This window comes from Trachurus trachurus (genome assembly GCF_905171665.1).
Source record: "Trachurus trachurus genome assembly, chromosome: 13".
Classification (NCBI taxonomy): domain Eukaryota; kingdom Metazoa; phylum Chordata; class Actinopteri; order Carangiformes; family Carangidae; genus Trachurus; species Trachurus trachurus.
This window is the reverse complement of record NC_139892.1, coordinates 29623615-29642931: the sequence shown is the minus strand read 5'-3', so window position 1 is coordinate 29642931 and position 19317 is coordinate 29623615. Positions and strand designations below refer to the sequence as shown.

At 39.6% G+C, this 19317-nt stretch overlaps 1 protein-coding gene and 1 pseudogene across 2 annotated transcripts; one reads left to right on the top strand and one right to left on the bottom strand.

Moving 5' to 3' along the window:
* The first annotated feature begins 1061 nt into the window (after positions 1–1061).
* slc47a3 (solute carrier family 47 member 3) lies at positions 1062–7470 on the top strand. The gene is made up of 17 exons (XM_083984336.1): positions 1062–1250; positions 1381–1482; positions 1565–1633; positions 1737–1885; positions 1985–2027; positions 2348–2392; positions 2912–3009; positions 3112–3209; positions 3774–3887; positions 3972–4039; positions 4181–4289; positions 4587–4662; positions 6131–6200; positions 6300–6432; positions 6566–6660; positions 6750–6792; positions 7089–7470. Exons 1-17 carry the CDS (start codon positions 1119–1121, stop codon positions 7286–7288), a joined length of 1644 nt encoding a protein of 547 aa, XP_083840462.1. The 5' UTR covers positions 1062–1118; the 3' UTR covers positions 7289–7470.
* A 70-nt stretch (positions 7471–7540) lies between these two features.
* LOC310996330 (multidrug and toxin extrusion protein 1-like) lies at positions 7541–18911 on the bottom strand (annotated as a pseudogene). The gene is made up of 19 exons: positions 18744–18911; positions 18311–18412; positions 17967–18035; positions 17702–17850; positions 17503–17545; positions 17345–17389; positions 17086–17183; positions 16907–17004; positions 16690–16803; positions 16507–16574; positions 16201–16309; positions 15734–15809; positions 15569–15638; positions 15352–15484; positions 15130–15224; positions 14852–14947; positions 14285–14571; positions 10333–10336; positions 7541–7761 (listed from the first exon to the last, which is right to left on the bottom strand). The product of its transcript is annotated as a multidrug and toxin extrusion protein 1-like (transcript).
* Positions 18912–19317: the final 406 nt, after the last annotated feature.

Below are 19317 nucleotides of genomic sequence, written 5' to 3'. Positions count from 1 at the left end.
AGGCGTTTTGGTGACCATAAGAGCGTGCACCTCTACTCTTATAAGTGCCCCAAACCGATGACGTCTTCCCTTTAGACCTCCCAGAAGGAATTAACTGATGCTGTGGTTGTTCGGTGTAACAAACATGATGAGCAGCCTTTATGCTCCTCTTGTGAAAGAGATCCTTGTGATTGTTTTTATGTTCAGGTGGTCAGAATAAATGACAGAGTCAAGCCAGCACATGATCTACTGGTAAAGTTACAGTATTTGTCATAAGGATCAAACCTGTGTGAAACCATTTACCTTTAATGCACTTTAATGCAGGATAACATACAATTGTCTTTGTTCCCTGCAATGATAGTGCTCTTAAGTGAAGTAAGAGGATTAATAATGGCATGGGAGTCAACATGTCCTGTTTAGTTGCCTTTAAGCAACTTTTATTGGTTAGATTGGATTATGGATAAATAAAACATGAAAGTATGATTTAAAACATTGGTCTTCACAGTTATACCAAGAAAGTCCAGATAACAGAGTTCAGGGGTTATGAAATGGACCTTGGCCTGCTAAAATACTGGTGGCTTGGTAATCAACCCATTATTATTTGTAAAGAAATGGCTGTTAATTTCAAGTCTTAAGTCTTAAACAATGGCACTTTTCATAAATTCATGTTGAATTAAAGGAAAATTTGTGGACACTTAGGAATAAACAAGTTACTTCGATGGACTAACAGATTATCTCTGAGGTATAAGGTCAGTGGTTAATGATTAGTTTAATTCCATATATGTTGTGCTGTGTCCATAAAAGAAAACACATGGAATTCATTGTGAAGCTTCACATCAAGAGTAAGGTCAGTAAATTGGGATATGGCTCCATCTGTTGGGACAAAGCGGCATCAAAGGAAAACGTTTCATCTGGTGTCTCTTCACCCAGTGACCTTTGGTGCTAACACCAGCTGACTCACAGGAACTAACTAAGTGTTACAGATTTCACATGACATGTATGAAAAGCAGTGTTACGTCAGTTTTCATTAACACACACAATCACTGACAGAGATCCTCCACTCAACTGAACAGACTCAGAGGGTCTCAATAGCCACATACACCTGTGAAAGGAGCTATAGCCTACATACCTGTTGAGTCATGGAGAGCAGCGCACAGGGCTCATCTGTTTCTTCCTGGAGTGAATGTTTTGTGGTGAAGCGGATCCGCAGGTTGGTCCCTGTTGGTTTCAAGAAAGAAATCCAAGAGTTGTCTACACTGGCCGGACCTGTGGTAAGTAGCTTCCATTTACTGTACATCTACAGTCGTTGTCCAATCACTATCTCACTCATCATCATTTTACCGTATTAATAATGAAGAAGAGTGATGATAACAATGGCTTTATGTTTGTTATTCTCTTCAGGTTATATCCCAGTTCATGATTTTTGCTGTGAGTTTAGTCAGCACTATTTTCTGTGGCCATCTGGGAAGGATAGAGCTGGCATCTGTGTCCTTAGCCATAGCAGTAAGTACTATAGTGTAAAATATGTTCTCACAAGTAAAACCAACAGAACATAACCCACTATATATTTTTGTTATATCCTCAGGTCATTAATGTTACAGGTATATCAATTGGCTCTGGGTTGGCATCGGCATGTAATACTTTAATTTCTCAGGTAAGAGTTTCAGCTTGTCATACCCTTTTTTTGTACCCATTGTGGCCAAATGTTTGAGAAAAAAAAGAAGAAAAAAATACACACACGCACACATTTATTTCAGACCTTTGGGAGCCGTAACTTCCTGAGAGTTGGAGTCATTATGCAACGGGCTATTCTCATCTTACTCCTGGCATGTTTTCCCTGCTGGGCAATCCTTATCAACACAGAGCCCATTCTGCTGGCGGTCAAACAGGAACCAGAGGTGGCCAGGTCAGTTATCTAAAAATAAATACAAATAAATACAAATCACTCCCTGTCCATCTGCTTGTTATTTTATTATTGATTCTGATGGAATATATATCTCTTTAGGCTGGCTCAGATGTATGTGAAGATTTTTATGCCAGCCCTTCCTGTGAGTATGTCTAATCACTTTACAACTAATTTTAGGCTGTTCAGATCTCTAACTTTGATGGAGTGAACAGTGAACTTGAAAAAACTGACTCCAGAACTTGGTACCATAAAACTGAGATGTGAAATCATTTTATATCTTGAACACGACATCTCACATGGTGATTTTAAACCTTGAACCTATTTACAGATTTCTATAATCACTGATTCTGTTTGACTTTTCTATTATTTTTTTATGTCCGGCTATATTTCCTCCTCTGTTATTTGTTGCTTTATATTGTGGCCTACACAAGATGTGATACCTTTATTGTTTTGTCTTCGTAGGCAACATTCATGTATTCATTAGAAACAAGATATCTACAAAACCAGGTAAGTCCATAATTACTCATCATTAAGTAACAGTACAGTTTGATGATATACATTAAAGAGGGGTCACAGAGATTGGCAGAAAAATTCTATTAGCCCGCTTTCTATTCATTTAGCCACACTGTAGATAGACCCAGGCTGCATACTGATTGTGACATTAGGGATTACTATTATCTCAATTCAAACAGTAATGAGGTCAGTGCTGCCTAAATTTCTCTTTGTCAGGGGACTTGTGAGTGAATCCACAAGCCTCAAAGTGCTAAGTCCCAAACTGTGCAGTCATTTCTACTTTCACATTCATTTCTACTAACACTGTCCTCACAAGGCCACATCACTCAAGTCCAAATTGGCTCTGTATCTGGTGCAGACATATCCATGTCTTGTTGCATTATACATACTTATACTTCCTGTTAATGGGAGTAAAAAACTCACAGTGGGGGAACAAGTGAAGAGCTCCTACAGTCATGTGGGTTCTTTCTTTATCCTTGTCTAACAGGAATCATTTGTGACACTATACCCTAGGGCATCATATGGCCTCAGGTAATCACAGGCTTTGTGGTGAATCTTCTTAACGCACTCATCAACTACATCGTTCTCTACGCATTAAATATGGGAGTAGCGTGAGTATCATTTATTGCACTGCACATGGCTCCTTCAGTATCATCATTACTGGTGGCATCATACTGTAGAACCAAAATTGTATTTTCCAATATTCTTTGCAGTGGTTCTGCAGTTGCCAACACCATTTCTCAGTTTGCCATGGCTGCAATTCTCTATGCTTATATCATGTGGCGAGGTCTTCATAAGGCCACATGGGGAGGTGAGCCCATTTACATAGGCAGATAGTGATCATATAATCAGAGCCTCCAGTGGTTTTTCCCAGTGTGTGTTAAAAGCTCTTAATGTTCTTAGTCCTTCTTGTCTATCAGATTTGCTTTGAATTTATGAGCCATCCAGAACTCTCCTAGCCCATATTGTTAATTTTAGTTGTTTATATCATGTCCTTGTATTAATGCTAACTTTATCATTCTTATTTTATTTTTTTCTATTCTATCTTTTAATTATTATTCTTATTATTTTTACAATATTTTTTTTAATGAACCTTGTATTTCATTTATTATTATTATTATTTATTTATTTTTATTCCTTTTATTTAATTTATCACCTGTCTGTTGAGTATATTTCTTCCTCTACAACACCAGTAAACATCGTATACAGGATCTGATATCCTGAGGGCATTTAAACTAAGGGGTAGTTTTATACCCTTTTGTGCAAGCAGTAGTACTTGAGGAAGAGTCTTTGCTGAACAATCATATGGGGTCTTTGTTGTTCTGAAATGACTGGGTAACTGGGTGACTTATTGTTCCATTGTTTGACTACACAGGCTGGTCTAAAGAGTGCCTGCAGGACTGGGGCTCATACATCCGCCTGGCCATCCCCGGCATGGTCATGATGTGTGTTGAGTGGTGGACATATGAAATTGGAGGTTTTCTTGCAGGTACTGTAGGTCCTGTTGTGGATTTAAAGCAGCTGTGAGAAGTAAAGTTGACCTGACATATAACTGTGTGTTTGTCATTGACAGGTCTCATAAGTGAGGTGGAACTTGGAGCTCAGTCCATTGTATACCAGCTGGCCAATGTCGCATACATGGTGACTTTCCTTATGTGAAATAATATTTCCTCTACCAAATACTGAACAGACATTAAATTGTTAGCTTGTGAAATGATGATTGATTATTCTAGGCAGTGTAACAGCACATCCTATTAACATTGTACATATGTGTGTCATTAGTTCCCTATGGGTTTTGGTGTCGCAGGCACCGTAAGAGTTGGAAACGCCTTGGGAGCTGGAGAAACAGAGCAGGCGAAACTGTCTGCTAAAATGACAATGTTCTGCTCAGGTCAGTGTGCAATTGAACATTTTTTAATCTTATTAAATTACATCTATTTGAAGATGGGATAATTCTTGAACTGCTCTAATTTCACTCATACAATGAAGTACTGGAGTAGCTCAGAGGTTTCCAAACAAGTTGTGACTGACTATCTGAGTAGAACATCCTCTCACTTCACCTGCCCTTGAACATGGCCTTGAAGCCTCCAGCAGAGCTACTTATTGGCCAAAATCAGACAGCTGCTGGTTTGTCCTTTTGTGAATGATGCAACCAATGGCTAATCAACTCTGTTTCTCTTTACCAAAGTTTCAGTGTCTGTGTGTTTGTCAATTCTCATTGGGACTCTGAAGGACCATATCTCATACATTTTCACATATGATGAGTGAGTACATATTTTTCCTTCATCATTCTTCTAACTACAGATCTTTCACTTTTCTCAGGGTGTGTTACATTTGCTCAGTACCGGTTTGACCAATACGTACACTACGCACGTTGCATAGGGCCCTGCAAAATAATGCAAATAATGGGGGGCTAAAAAGACTCCTGTAGCTCCATCATCTGCGTTTCATTTTCAAAATATATATTTTGCAGAAAGTGGTAAATACAAAATGATATAAAATGACCAGCGCAACAAATAACCTGCCTACTTGTGAACTGTGTTCGTGTGTCTACATTGATAAAGTTTAGCGTTTCATTTTCACAACATGTAGTTACAACTTAAAGGGATACTTCACCCAAAATTGATAATTCACCAATTTTCTACTCACCGTCATGCCAAGGAAGGGTTTGGAGAACTTTCGGAGTCATCAAAACACTTTTGGAGTCCAGCTGCCAAAGGATTTTCAAAAACAGTAATGGCGGCGGATAGTGCTCACTTTTGAATCGTCCAAAAAACACACACTATGAAACATCCAAATACCTCCATACTGCTCGTCTGTACTGACCCAAGTGTCCTGAAGCCGCGACATGAAAAGGTTGTTTAGAAAAAAATAATTTGATCTCTGTTTTTGGCCTTGTAGTAATAGCTCCCAGTGGCTCTGTTGATGTTTGTGCATATGCGCGAGATTTGCTGCATGATGTTCGTTCACCGGTGACGGTGAGTATAGAAAATTGGTGAAAATATCAATTTTGGGTGAAGTATCCCTTTAATTTATACAAAATAAAAAACAATGGATAAATGTTGACTGAAGATTGAATTTTGTTTGCTTGTGTTTGTTTGGATAGCCCACAGGCAAATATAGATGCAGATATCTTAGTAAATCAAATCATGAAATATTTCTACAGTGGTGCTATAAATAATTTCCTATTTGAAAATTTTGAAGGAAAAACAAGTGCAGCCAACTTTTATGGAGCTGAATTAATAGTAACCATAATGTACAGGTGCTAGGCTTAAATTTGTCCAGAGATGCTGGATCATCAACCAGTACAAGCACAGATCCATTGTTCTTAATTGGTCTGTTAATTTTTAGTCAGACCAACAGGTGGTGGTAGAAGGGCCCCTTAGTAGTATCTTTCTTAGGGCCCCATGCAGGTCTGAACTGGCTCTGCATGACACAAGTCTGTCAGAGATAACAGGTCTTTAGTGAACTTTCACCATTATATAAGTTACTGCCTGGAAAGAAAAACAAAACAAAACAATGAACTCTGTTATTCTTTTACATATTAACTTGAGGTAAATGTGTCTGACAGGTGCACTCATGCTGTTTAACATGATCCAGGAATAATGACTAGGCACTCTCTTTTCTCAGAAATAGTATATGTATGAAATTGCTCAAAAATAAAACACACAAAAAAATATTCTTGTCATTTACACATTTCTTGAATTTTGAGTCTTTCCTCTTTGTCAACAGACAAATCAGAGAAAGGGTTTCTGATGTCTTAACTTTCTATGCTCCATTTGTACTCCTAGATGCCATATCAGTAAGTATATATTTTGAGATCTCATGAAATAGCATATACAGTATTGTTGTATTTCTTTTTGCTGGTCAAATGACATATTTATTTTTTGTGTGTGACTAGGCTGCCTCAAGTGGCATTATACAAGGAGCTGGTAAACAGAGAGTTGGGGCTATTTGCAATATTCTTGGTTATTACGGTGTTGGTTTCCCAATTGGAATCCCTCTGATGTTTGTCGTGAAGTTAGGAATCAAAGGTGAGATTCCAATGTTTTTTTTTTTTTAGCCTTTACATTGTTGACTGGTAGTTTTCAAGTTGTGTCCCCAGTGTCTATTTTTTAGTAGCTCATGTTCTTGCTACCGTTCCCAAGCAACTCATTTCTTTTACAGGTCTGTGGACAGGCTTGTTTACCTGTGTGTTTCTGCAGTGCTCCTTCCTGATTTTCTACCTGTCAAGAATGAACTGGAATAAAGCAACAGTCGAGGTTAGTATTCAGTGGTAAATCCTCCCATTATACATGGCTTGAGGCTACTTCTTTATGAATATGACATTCACACCTTGTTTTTCCTCCAGGCTCAAGTCAGAGCAGGCGTGCGTGGGAGCTCCTCAGACACAAGTAAGAAGAACTGTGCAGTGGCTGAAGCGTTTTATCCTGTTATAAAGAGAGGAAAAACACAGATTCTGGTCAACATGGGAAATATTATCTTTGTATCTCTGCTGACGTAAAGAGAACTGTTGCCATGACTATTATCTCTAAAGTTGGTGTATGTGTATGTGTATGTATGTGTATGTGTATGTGTATGTGTATGTGTATGTGTATGTGTATGTGTGTATACACAGTACAAACTAAACAAAAAATAGTTTCATGTGTCTAAGTGGAAATGTGACCTTTATATTTATATTTATGTCCAGGTCCACAGCCAGATGATTTGGGTAATTCGCATGGCCAAATAGACAGCATGGACCTGGTTGCCGCTGAGGAACCAACAGTGAAGGAGGAGCTGCCTCACAGGACTCTGGTTCTGCGTAGGGGGTTGGCTCTGGCTGCCATGCTTCTCATCCTGGCTGCTGGGATCATTACAAACCTACTGATCACTAACTTGGTTACATGAACATGAACAAAGTCTGTTGTGTTCAGTCCAGTAATTCATGAGCCACCAGTGCTCAATATGATACAGATGTCTGCCCTCCAGGATGTCAAAGGACACAGTAGAGAGGCAGAGCAGCAGATGAGCAGGAAGTGGGAAGTGAAATGCTCCATGATCAATGGATCTCTTCTGAGTGTTCAGTTCAAAACCACATTCAACAACCTCTGTATTTTCAACATTAAACAGAAACATTGTGGTCATCTTGAGCGTTTGGGATCAGTCTGATTCTTCACTTAATACCATAACATTTAAAACTATTTGATGTGGAGTGTATGTATCGATCCAGTTCTTGGTAAAGTTGACCTCAGATGAAAAGGCCTTTGATAAGGGCACGTGAAAGTGCACACTTGCTCCACAGCCAGAAGTCCGACAGGCAAAAACATAGTGAGGCCTCTCCTAAAGATCAGCTGGGTGGTGGAGAGACAGTCTCTCCTCACCTGCTGGACCACACGTGCTAACAGAAATGTAACTGAGAAGAAATATAACAGTCCCCATTACTATATTTTATTAAATTAAAAGGAGAGCATAGGATCGCAAAAACCGATAGGAAAAAATGAATTCAAAGACCCAATGCCCTCAGCTTTGCGACAAACATTATACATACCCAGTGCAGTAGTGTCAAGTGAGATTATCCACTGCTGGTACAGTATCTTCTGTTTGCCTATGCACAAGAGCATTCTAGTGCACACACACTGGGGTGTAAATACAAATCTCTAATTAATATGCACTCTCACCCTGTAACATCAGTAAGCATTCATCATGTGCAAAACCAGACCTATGATCTTCCTGAAGTAAGGTTTTATAAGTTAGAGCTATATTTCTCCTATCTGGTCTTCATGTGTAGCACACATACTTGAACAATCACCTGAAGTGAAATGTGAGAGCAGCTGTGGAGACTCACTCAACAGAGGTGAAGATGAAGCCAATCACTGTTTTAGTAGAGCTCAGCACCAGACCTTCAACCAAGACTGAGGGACACTTTGCTGGTGTGGATTACCCTGACATTATCCCCTGTCCTGAGAGCATTACCAACCCAGGCACATGCACATAAACTGTAGTCATCATTTTGGACAAAGTTCCTTAGAAAAAGAGTTTGCTTCTGAGAGTGTTCAGAAGATAACTGAACATGTCTCAAGCTAAGCAAACCATAAGTTCAACTAGAGAATGCATTTCCTGAAGGAAATACGGGTGAATGCTGAAAGATGGAAGCTGAATGAGCTGACTAAATTGTTGAAACAATGCTGAATTAAGGGAAGAAACTGCTGAAGAAATCTTGAAGAGATGAAACAATATATGAAGAGTATGAAATGGTTGGAAATTACTTGAATTGCTGAAGATCAGTATGAAGAAATTGAAAGGCTAAAGTCTACTCAGATTTATTTAAAGCTGACAGTTTGAAAACATTTTTGAACCATTACTAATATAGATGAAACCTGAAATAGGTGAGAAAAGATTAAAGCAGAAGTGAGTGATCCGGTCGTTTTCGCTAATGCTGCGTTCCAGGCAGGCTTTTGAAATCGTAAATTACAGCTTCAAGTCACAACTTACGACTTTGTAGCGTTCCAGGCAACCCACTCGTGTTTTTCCGACCTGTTTTACCGGTGAAAGTCACTATAACGGCCACTCGTAACTTCCGACCGGTGAACTCGTAGCAGATCGAACTGGTACCACTTCACGGTCGGAAAAATACGAGTTTCCTTGAACGCACCATAACAGTCCTCGTCCCTACGTCACCACATTCACGGCGTTCCTTGGCTGCACACACAGCCCTGCATGCCGTTCTCTCTCCTCATTGGATAAAAACTGTAGGATACGATAAATGTTTTCTCCTCGACTCAGAGCAGAGCAGAGTGACTGACAGACCCGTTTTTCAGACCAAACACTCTATGTAAGTGATTGCTGTCGGAAGATATAACTATTTAAGACTTATATAAACACAAATATATCACTTACTTCTGCTTTAAAAAGTAGAACTTAAAAGAAGGATGTTGAATTTTTATGAAATGTTTGGGAAATTGATTGAATTTTTGAAGATTAGTGTGAAAATAAATGAACATTCAAGTCTACTCAAATTAATAAATATATTATAACGACTTTAAAATATTTGTTGAACAAATATTAAGAAAGATGAAACAATACCTGAAGAGTATAACTTGTAAGCAGGAGGATGAATGACATGAAAAGGATGAAAATACCTGAATTGTTTATGATAAGTGTAAGAAAAAGTGTGAAAATATATACATTTAGCTGAAAAAATTGAAACTCCAAAAATGGTCGAGAAATAGTCTGAATTGTTGGAAAATCCTTCAAAGTAAAATGTAAAGGTTGAAGAGGTGGAAAAGACAAAAACCAGGATATGAAGTCTGAAATCTCCATTACAGTATGAGAACAAACTGAAATGTTGAGATGTTTAAAAATTCCCCTCAAAGATATGGGAAGGTCATTAATGAGCTGTAAACCGGTGTCTGTGTGAGTGTCTGCCTGTCTGTGTGTGTGTGTATGTATGTGTTGGACTTTGACATTAAAGTAGGTGAGCCTCCTCTATGTCCCCACTGATCTGATTTAGGATGCCTGTGAGTCTTCAAACTCCTTATGTTCTTCTTCTTCAACATATTCAACATAGTTTCACCTATAGACTAATGTAGGCTATAAAATACTTGGCTGCATCAACCCGTCAAAATGTTTACACGTTTTGTGGTGTAAAGACAAAACAAGTTGACAGACAAGGTGAAAATTATATATAAAAAAAAAAAAAAGATTTAAAATGTAGTGTTCTGACCACAGGAGCATTAACACCATGATAAATGACATTATTACCACAGCATTTTGAGCTGCCTGCTTATCTTCACTCAGCATCCCTGATCACACAGGAAATATTGTCTCTTGTTCAATGAAATCAAATTTCATTGAACAATATCGATTACCCGCAAAAAATCCTTGCAGTTCATAATAAGACCACCCAAAGCACAGTTACATAGGAGCCCCACTCTTGCAGTGATTCTACAGACCTGCCTGAAGGGGGAGAGCAACTCCTATTTATGTTGAGAGATAAAAAACCTTTGGCTCCTGGTAGACTAAACACAACTGTCCCTCACCTCCCCATGTTTTCTCATAGAGCCTCTTCCACCAAATAAGCAAACAGAAAAGAGGGTTTCTTGCTGCTGTTGTGGTCTGGACTCAGCCGTACAGCAGGGAGGAAGGCTGTAATGTAGAGCTGGGCTACTGAAATTAGTACACTGTACACATCAGTTCAAAGACCTTAAACAAACATTATAATATTACTGCAGTCAGTGCTGAGCAACATTGGCTTAATTTCATATATATTTTCACTGACATTCATAAACACAAAAGTAAGGAAAACACCCTGTTTACTAAACCTGGGTTCTTCAACATTTTCTGAAATCAAAACTAACCCAAAAGACGCTACTATAAAACTAAGGGGACTTTACATAATATAATTAGGAAAGAGGTGAATATCTGAAACACAGACTCTCTGTTTATGCTCAAGCTGTTCAGTGAACCTGCTGGGACTACATATTGTAATGCAGAGACTCTGTGTAAAACCTTGAGAGGGTTATTATTATTCAGTCTGGATGTGGTTGCAATGGTATCACATGCAGATTTATTGCTGTTAGTTACCTGGCCACCTCGGGGTCCTGGCCCGGACATAAGAGGATGGCCCCGGCATTGAGGAGCAGACCCCAGCAGGGGAGACAGAACAACGGCAGGATGATGATGCCCCACTGAAGGATCACCAACACCATCAGTAATTCAAATTCAATTCAAATCAGTAATTAGTATAGGCTACACACTGAAGAAGACAGCTGTCGAAACCAGTCTGTGTGTTTAGTTGTCTGTACACAAAGGACACTGAGTGTTGCTGGCTTTTTGTTTGTACTGAGTTTCTCTACAGCTGAGCACCTCTTGACTTTTTTCTTTCTTCTTTTTTTTTGAGTGTTGCACGTTCTTCCTTCTTTTTGCATAATGTAACTTACCATTTAAGGACAGCAGTAAGGGGTCCATAAAAAAAGAAATACAGTGTTTTATATAATCTTATCAAAGCGTTTTCCAAACCTGAGACATCGAAGTAGCCTACTATCACCTGACAGCCTCAAACCATGTCCAGCACCTACAGTATAGTGGTGACATTTATGGTATTTGAACACGAAAGATGTTTGAATGAGTTTGACCTACACCAGATTTGTGAGAGGACTATAAAAGGTATCTTAGGAGGTGACTTTATAGTTGCAACATTTCATTTTCCCTCTGCAAACTCTTGTTTTCTCATGTCCTCCATACAACTCTGCAGAGCATACAGACGACCACTTAGCGCAGAAGCTAATCCGTAGCCAGCCATCACATCATTTCCCAGACGCCAGCAGAACAATGTAACCGCAGATGGAATCAGGTAATTGAGGTTTCGGGGGAGCAGCTGCAAAGACAAAAACCAATGTTAGCACAACTGATACAAAGACCAGGTTGTAAAACACAGTAAACAAAATTTTTTAATTACTTATAGCACTCAGACTATGACTTGGCAAATAAGCTAACTCAGTGTTGTCACTTTAACTGTTGAGCGTCTGAAACCTGCCAAAGACTGTTTTAGGTGTATTGGATTCTGTCTCAGAGTCTCAGAGATAAAAGTCTGGTTTCCTGACATCTTAACCTTTTCTTTGGCAAAGAGGGACTGTCATCAATCTGCTGTTGTCCCAATCAGATTTTCAGCAAACGTGACCTCTTTCCTTACAGATAGAGGAAGGGATATAAGCAGGGCCTGTCCTTGCCAAAGGTCGAGTCATCCTCAGGATGTGGTACTGTACAGCTCCTCTCTGTGGGCCAGGGGAACCTGCAGCTGAGCTTATAACTGGACCCCTACAGCACAATGATGTGCTGATGCAGGTCCCCCTGCTGAAGTGTCCCTCTTTTCTCTGATGCACTTTTCCTTGCTGTGGTTATAGGAGGTTCCCCAGAGCTAAGCCAAGGCCAGCTGAAACAACACTAACAACACTGTGAGTCAAAGAGGTGAAACCTGGAAGCAAGAAAGTTTCGACTGAGACCTTAAAGGGATAGTTCACCCTAGAATGATATTTCGCTCATTATCTACTCACCCTCATGTTGACTAAGGGCTGGAAGAATTATCAGAGTCCACCGTCCCTTCTCTTAGTTACAGGGGGTCTCGGCGTAGCAGTGAATTTCAATGCAACAGTTGCAAAGGGACACCGGAGCTCTTCGTAAAAAAACACACACAAAAAAACATCCAAATACCTCCATGATGCTCGTATGTAATGTCCGTCTTGTGCTGAAGCCCCAAATTGCATAATTGTCCCGAAAAAAATTAAATAAGTCTATATTTTAAGCTTGTTTGTAGCGGAAGCTTCTCGAAGCTCCTCTTCCTGGTCCGTCCAAATATCGCGTGATTTGCGCCGGCGTCAGTGCGGTTACTGCGAATCACGCGATATTTGGACGGACCAGGAAGAAGAAGAAGAAGAAGAAGAAGAAGAAGAAGAAGAAGAAGAAGAAGAAGAAGAAGAAGAAGCTTCCGCTACAAACAAGCTTAAAATATAGACTTATTTAATTTTTTTCGGGACAATTACGCAATTTGGGGCTTCAGCACAAGACGGACATTACATACGAGCATCATGGAGGTATTTGGATGTTTTTTTGTGTGTGTTTTTTTACGAAGAGCTCCGGTGTCCCTTTGCAACCGTTGCATTGAAATTCACTGCTACGCCGAGACCCCCTGTAACTAAGAGAAGGGACGGTGGACTCTGATAATTCTTCCAGCCCTTAGTCAACATGAGGGTGAGTAGATAATGAGCGAAATATCATTCTAGGGTGAACTATCCCTTTAAATGTGAAAAACAATCTGGTTCTAGTTCTTCTAATTCTTCCACAAGCCAATTATTTCTGTTACTATCTCAAGCCTTTTGAATGTGATAATGCTCCACAGAGTTAAAAGGTCGAACAAAAATATTCAGGTTAATCTATAAATATTTTATCTCTGGAATGATGAAAAACCTACCACAGTAATAGTGAGCATTTATATGTGAATAAAGAAAAACAAGTTGAACAAAGTACACATCTCCTTCAATAGTGACAGTCAAAGTATCCCTCTTCAAATATCAGTCCATTACAAAAGAAAGTAGTTCAGTGAGAACTTCACTTGAATAATTACTTACTGAATGATGCACTGACTGATTTGTAGAAGCTGTAGAATAGAGCTCTTGTAGAAAATGATACAATCCCGAATCCACAATGAAAACAAAATACAAAACTATAGCCATTGTCATTCTAGCATTTTCCTTTCTTTAATAATATGCAACAAGTTTCACAGCTCTAGGCTAGGCTCACAAAATGTTGTTTTGGCCTTGTGAACACAACATCTCAAGAACCCATCCAGAGAGTTTCTCATTTGGCAAAACAACCACTTTCTTTTTTCTTTTCTTTTTTTCAAATTTGGTACATCCACTTGGACTCAAAGACAAACTGATTGGACTTGGTGGTCAGGAGTAAAAGTTCATGGTCATGGTGACCTTGGGGTATAGTACATTTAATTTGGTTTTGGATAAACAGCAATTTGTCTTGAAATCAGGAGGTGCAGTTACAGTATAGCAACTGAGCAGTACTTCTGGTTTATTCAATTAAATGAAATAGAAAGTTTATTCACAACTTATTCCATGCACCATAATATATTCTGTTACAAGACTAGATAAGTTTTGACATAGGATCTGTATTTATCAAAGGTCTTTTAACTGAAGCTCTCCATAGTCAGTAAAAAACATCTTTCATATACAGGCAGAAAAAACATGGATGAAAAAGGGAAACAACCAAGGCAGTAAAAATTCACTGTGAATAAACAATGAAATACTCTCTTAAATGTATTAATATCACATTTCCACCAATCTATCACAGGTGAGCTACAAGCATCTCAAAAGTGATGATCAAGGCTCTGAAGGTTACATTTTCTCTTCTACTGGGGTCAACACTGTGGAGAAAATTTGATCAGGAGAGTATGTAGTATTGATCGAGTCTTTGGAAGAAAGAGTCTCTGGCAAGGGCACAATGAAGTGCACACATGCTCCCACAACCAGGAGTGCAACTGCTGCAAGCATAATGAGGCCTCGCCTGAGGATCAGTTGGGTAAAAGAGAGACGACCTCCCCTCGCCTGTTGGACCGCATGTCCACCCTGTGTGTCTGTATTCCCATCATGGCTTTCAGTTCTCACAGATATGTAGCCGTCCACTGACTGGAAAGAAAACACTTTATTATTATTATTATTATTATATAATAAAGTGTAAAATTATACGTATATTATATTATGTCCAATTACTTTATTTTATTGAGCCATACAGTATGGACAGCTAGCATGGTAACACTTTGAAATATTTGGCATCTTTAACTGAATCATGTTATAGAGACATATTGCATCAAAGCATTAATTGATACCAAAGTGAAACAAGATATGAAAACATTTAAGTGGTTTGTATTCAGACTATCCAAACCTTTTTGAATAACTTGCCACTTACGTTGCAATTACTTCCTGTCTGGCCGTCTGTGTTGTCTGACAGAGCAGCTGCACTTAATAATGTCATGTGTATCTTTTTCTGAGATCGTTTCACAGCCTGCAAACAAGCAGAGATCAAAACTTAAGTGCCAATTTCAGCACCCATTTAACAAAGAGTTGCTGAAATTTGCCAGATTCGTCTCAGCGACTGGGTGGAGTTGTAGATATGAAACAGATTCTGTCATTGTAGCTGAACAGCCTTGGCCCTGCATGATCCTGATTGTTAGATTAACCGCCTACCTCCTCAGTTATCTTCTTCCAGTTTAGCTTGAAGATGACAATGATGTAGAAGGTGGATTGTAAGACAACGCAAATGAGCAGTCCCAGCCAAAAACCTGCAGAGAAGACAAATTAGTCTGTCAAGGGCACAGCAGGCTTCACTTAATGACAAAGTGCTCTTACTACGTAGCCATGGACATGTTTTGAATGTTAATGAAAAATACAAAATATTAATTGAAGCACCTAACACCCCAAGCTTGGCAACAAACATCAAAGTTACACCCAGTGAAAGTCCTATGCCGTAGTATCCAATGAGATTAGCCACAGCTGGTATCTTCTGTCTGCCTGTGCCCAAGAAGATTCCATTGCAAACACACTAGGGTGGAGACAAAGACGTTTCACATTTGAAAGGAGCACATTGCATATACTTCTGGACCATGAGACAAGTTGGTAGACTCACCACAAGGCCATCAAAGAATTGACTGAAAACGTAAACATTCATCAAGTGGGAGACCAGACCTATGATCTTCCTGTAATGACAACATTGTGATTGACATTTTGTTTAGTTGTACTCTCACAACGTTCATGGAGGTGGTGAAATGCGAGAGCAGCTGTGGAATCTCACTCATCAGAGGTGAAGATGTAGCCGATCACTGTTTTAGTAGAGGCAAGCACCAGACCTTCAACGATTGAGATGCTTCCTGTACAAGAGGAGCAAAAAGTTAAAAATGCTTACGAAACCAAACATCAAATGCTGATTTCTGAAAAAAGGCCACAAGATTTCTTATGTTGAATAAGATTTATTAAAATACAAACGATCGAGGAGAACAGAGGAATCATCACTGCATGCTGAACATATCAGAGGTGTGATGCAGCTTCAGTTCTTCCTGAGTCTGAAACAAATGCAGATGTGTGTGTGTGTTTCCTACACCTATCTTGTGTAGTCATAATTCACACTTCAGGTGCCAAAGTTACTGTAACTGAATCTCAAAGGACTTTAAATGGCAAAAAAAAAAAAAAAACTCCCGGGAATCCTTTTAACAGGGAAAAATTGGAGAAACCTCAGGGTGAGCAACAGACTCACTCACTCACCTGCAAGAGTGAGCGATATTTTGCTGGTGAGGATCGCCCTAGCTGTGTCTCCTGCCCCAAGAGCGTTACCTACGCGAGCGCAGGCTGCAGCTTGAATTCCAAGAGGAAACTATGGAGAAATAAAATGAAGGTATGTTTAAAAAAAACTGTCATGCAAAAGAGGTCGCCCCTGGGAGAATACAGCAACAAAATCACATTCATAATTTGTGACAATTACGTACTGTATTTTTTTAATCCGTGTAATTCTGAGGTGAATTGACTGTTTGTGAGAACAAAATGTTTTGATTTGCTGTCACTAAAAATTACCATGTAGGTTATGAATGCCACCATCATCGCAACATGTTGAGCTGCCAGATCATCTTCACTCAGCATCCCTGATTATTAAACACAAAGAAAATGTGACTTCGGATTTGGTTTAATGACTTCAAAACTATGTTGAATAACATTGTTAAATTTACTTCTGTAAACATACAGCAAATATGTAATTACCTGCAAAAAATCCCCCAAACTCAAAAATCCACCACTCAAAACAGGTCATCAGGGTACTGGGGATGGCCAGTTTCATGTACGAGCCCCACTCTTGCAGTGATTCTACAGACCAGCCTGCAGGGGGAGAGAGAAACTCATTTATGTTGTCTGTAAAGATGGAGGCTGAGCAGTGTTGTGTACTGTATCTAAGTGAAAGCATGAGTATGAAATCCCTCACCTCCCCATGTTTTCACATAGAGCTTCTTCCACCAGATGTAAGCAAACAGAAAAGCACAGATGTAAATCTGAGACAGACTGTTGGCTGCTGCAGATCCACTGCAAGACAGATACAGTGACGTCAGTCTGAGCAACAATTTGATTCCCATTTTAAATGGTCTTGACAACACCTACACCTACCTCACCCCCAGATCCAGCCAGTGAAGAAAGATGTAGTTTGTTAGCAAATTTGCAATGTTTGCTGCGGCAGCAGTGTACATTTGAGGCAAAATTATATCCTGAGTACACAGAGAGGCGATGAGATGGTAAGAAACACAATGATGCAACGAGTACCAATTAGTTAAACCTGTCCCTTCAGAAATGTAATTACCTTAATTAAGAGAGCATATTTACATTACAGACAATAAGAGACAGATTTGCACACAGTACATTAACACACCTGGTTCTGAAGATAAGACACCTGAAGCTGATGTAGGAACATTGCCTAGGAGACAAAGATTGATGAAAACAGTTGACACTGGGGTGTGAGGGCAAAGTGTGCGTCACCAATAATCTGTTTAATTTGCAGAAAAATGTGAAATAAAAGCTTCAACTCACTGGCACTGCAGGAAGAAAGTATGTAATATACAGCTGGGCTATTCTGAAATCAAGAGACTGCATTCAGATCCAGTAAAAGGTATGGAAATGATGGTTTAACACAACGTTCATCATCATCATCTGTCGTTTCTCTCCCATCAGAGATGTAAAGCTGATGTATGTGGACAACCTTGGATTCAGATTTAGTGCTGTTAGTTACCTGGCCACCTCGGGGTCCTGGCCCAGACATAAGAGGATGGCCTCGGCATTGAGGAGCAGAGCCCAGCAGGGGAGACAGAACAACAGCAGGATGATGGTTCCCTGCTGAAGGATCACTCCCACCCTCAGCAGGTTCTTACCACCAAATGTCTGCATAACAGTGCAGCAACTGTGTTAATCATTATATCAAAGAGAGTAATGGACAGTTGAAATCAGGAGTTAGTGAAGTTTAAGCATATTTGCTTTGGACAAAAGACTTGCCAAACCTGAGCCACCAAAGTATTACATGCTAGTCCCAGACCACATCCCGTTGATGCAGTGGTGACGTTAATAGTCTGAAGGGAACATGAAACACTTAAATTAGTTTGTTGGACGTACACTTGAGAACTGAACAATATTTCTATGACTCATGAGGGTAAATGTACTGTAGGCTATATTGATTAAATCATCAGGTTTGCGGAAGAACTGTAAAAGCTATCTTGGGAAGCAGAGTTTATAGCTGTATTTTTTTGTTTTCATTCCACCGGCTCCCTCGACATTACATCTTCACCTGTCAGTTTCTCATGTTAGCCTCCACACAACTCTGTGGAGCATACAGATGACAACTTACAACAGTAGCTAATCCGTAGCCAGCCATCACATCATTTCCCAGACGCCCACAGAACACTGTAACCACAAATGGAAGCAGGAAAGTGAGGATTCGGGAGAGCAGCTGCAAAGACAAACCAAAAGTATAGTTGATACAGAGGCCAGCTCACAGGGGATATACAGTATATAGTATAAGTTAGAGTTATCACAAGTTGTAATGAATTTGCATGGGTCTCTTTGCAGAAGAGCTACTACACAGTAATCGCTTTAGCAGCTTGTAACCAGTGCAGGAGGTAGCCAATTTCTAACAGCTGCCAGACTAAGTCTATTTTCCCTGTCAGTTCAAACAAGAACACTCTCGTCCAAATTCCAGTGTATAAATCATGTTATGAAGGACGCCCTTGATGCACACAATAACAGACAGTACATGGTGTTTAAGCAGTGCCAGTGCTTACCAGAGGCCCTGTCATCCTCAGGATGCGGTACAGCTCCTCTCTGTGGGCCAGGGGAACCTTGTTGCGCACCCACCTGCAGCAGAAAAGCTTATCGCTGGACCCCTCCATGCCTGCAGGATTGGATGCTAATGCAGGTTTCCCCAGGGAAGCCGCTGTCCTTTCACTCATGTATGTATCTTTGTCGCTCTCCATGGAATGAATTCACCACTGTTGAGTCAAGTATTTCAACATCCTAAAAGGTTACTGATTGACAAATTCCATCTCAGGTTTGACACTGTGGGCAAACTATGACCAAAAAAAGGAAAGAAAAGAAATCTCATTGTGTAAGACAAAAATATAAATTATAAGTTAAATTGACAGTATTGTTATTGCAGTAGTAACATGGTGCAGAGGTTTTTCCACCTATTAAGATAGGTGGATACCAAAGTTGTGCATAAGTTTAATTTAAAAAATAGTAATTAAATATAGTTTAGCGTTTCACTATACATTCACTGTGTGAATGATTATATGGCCTAGTGGGCACTGTGAATGGCATACTAAATAACCATAGGTACATGCCATCATGCTAATTCTG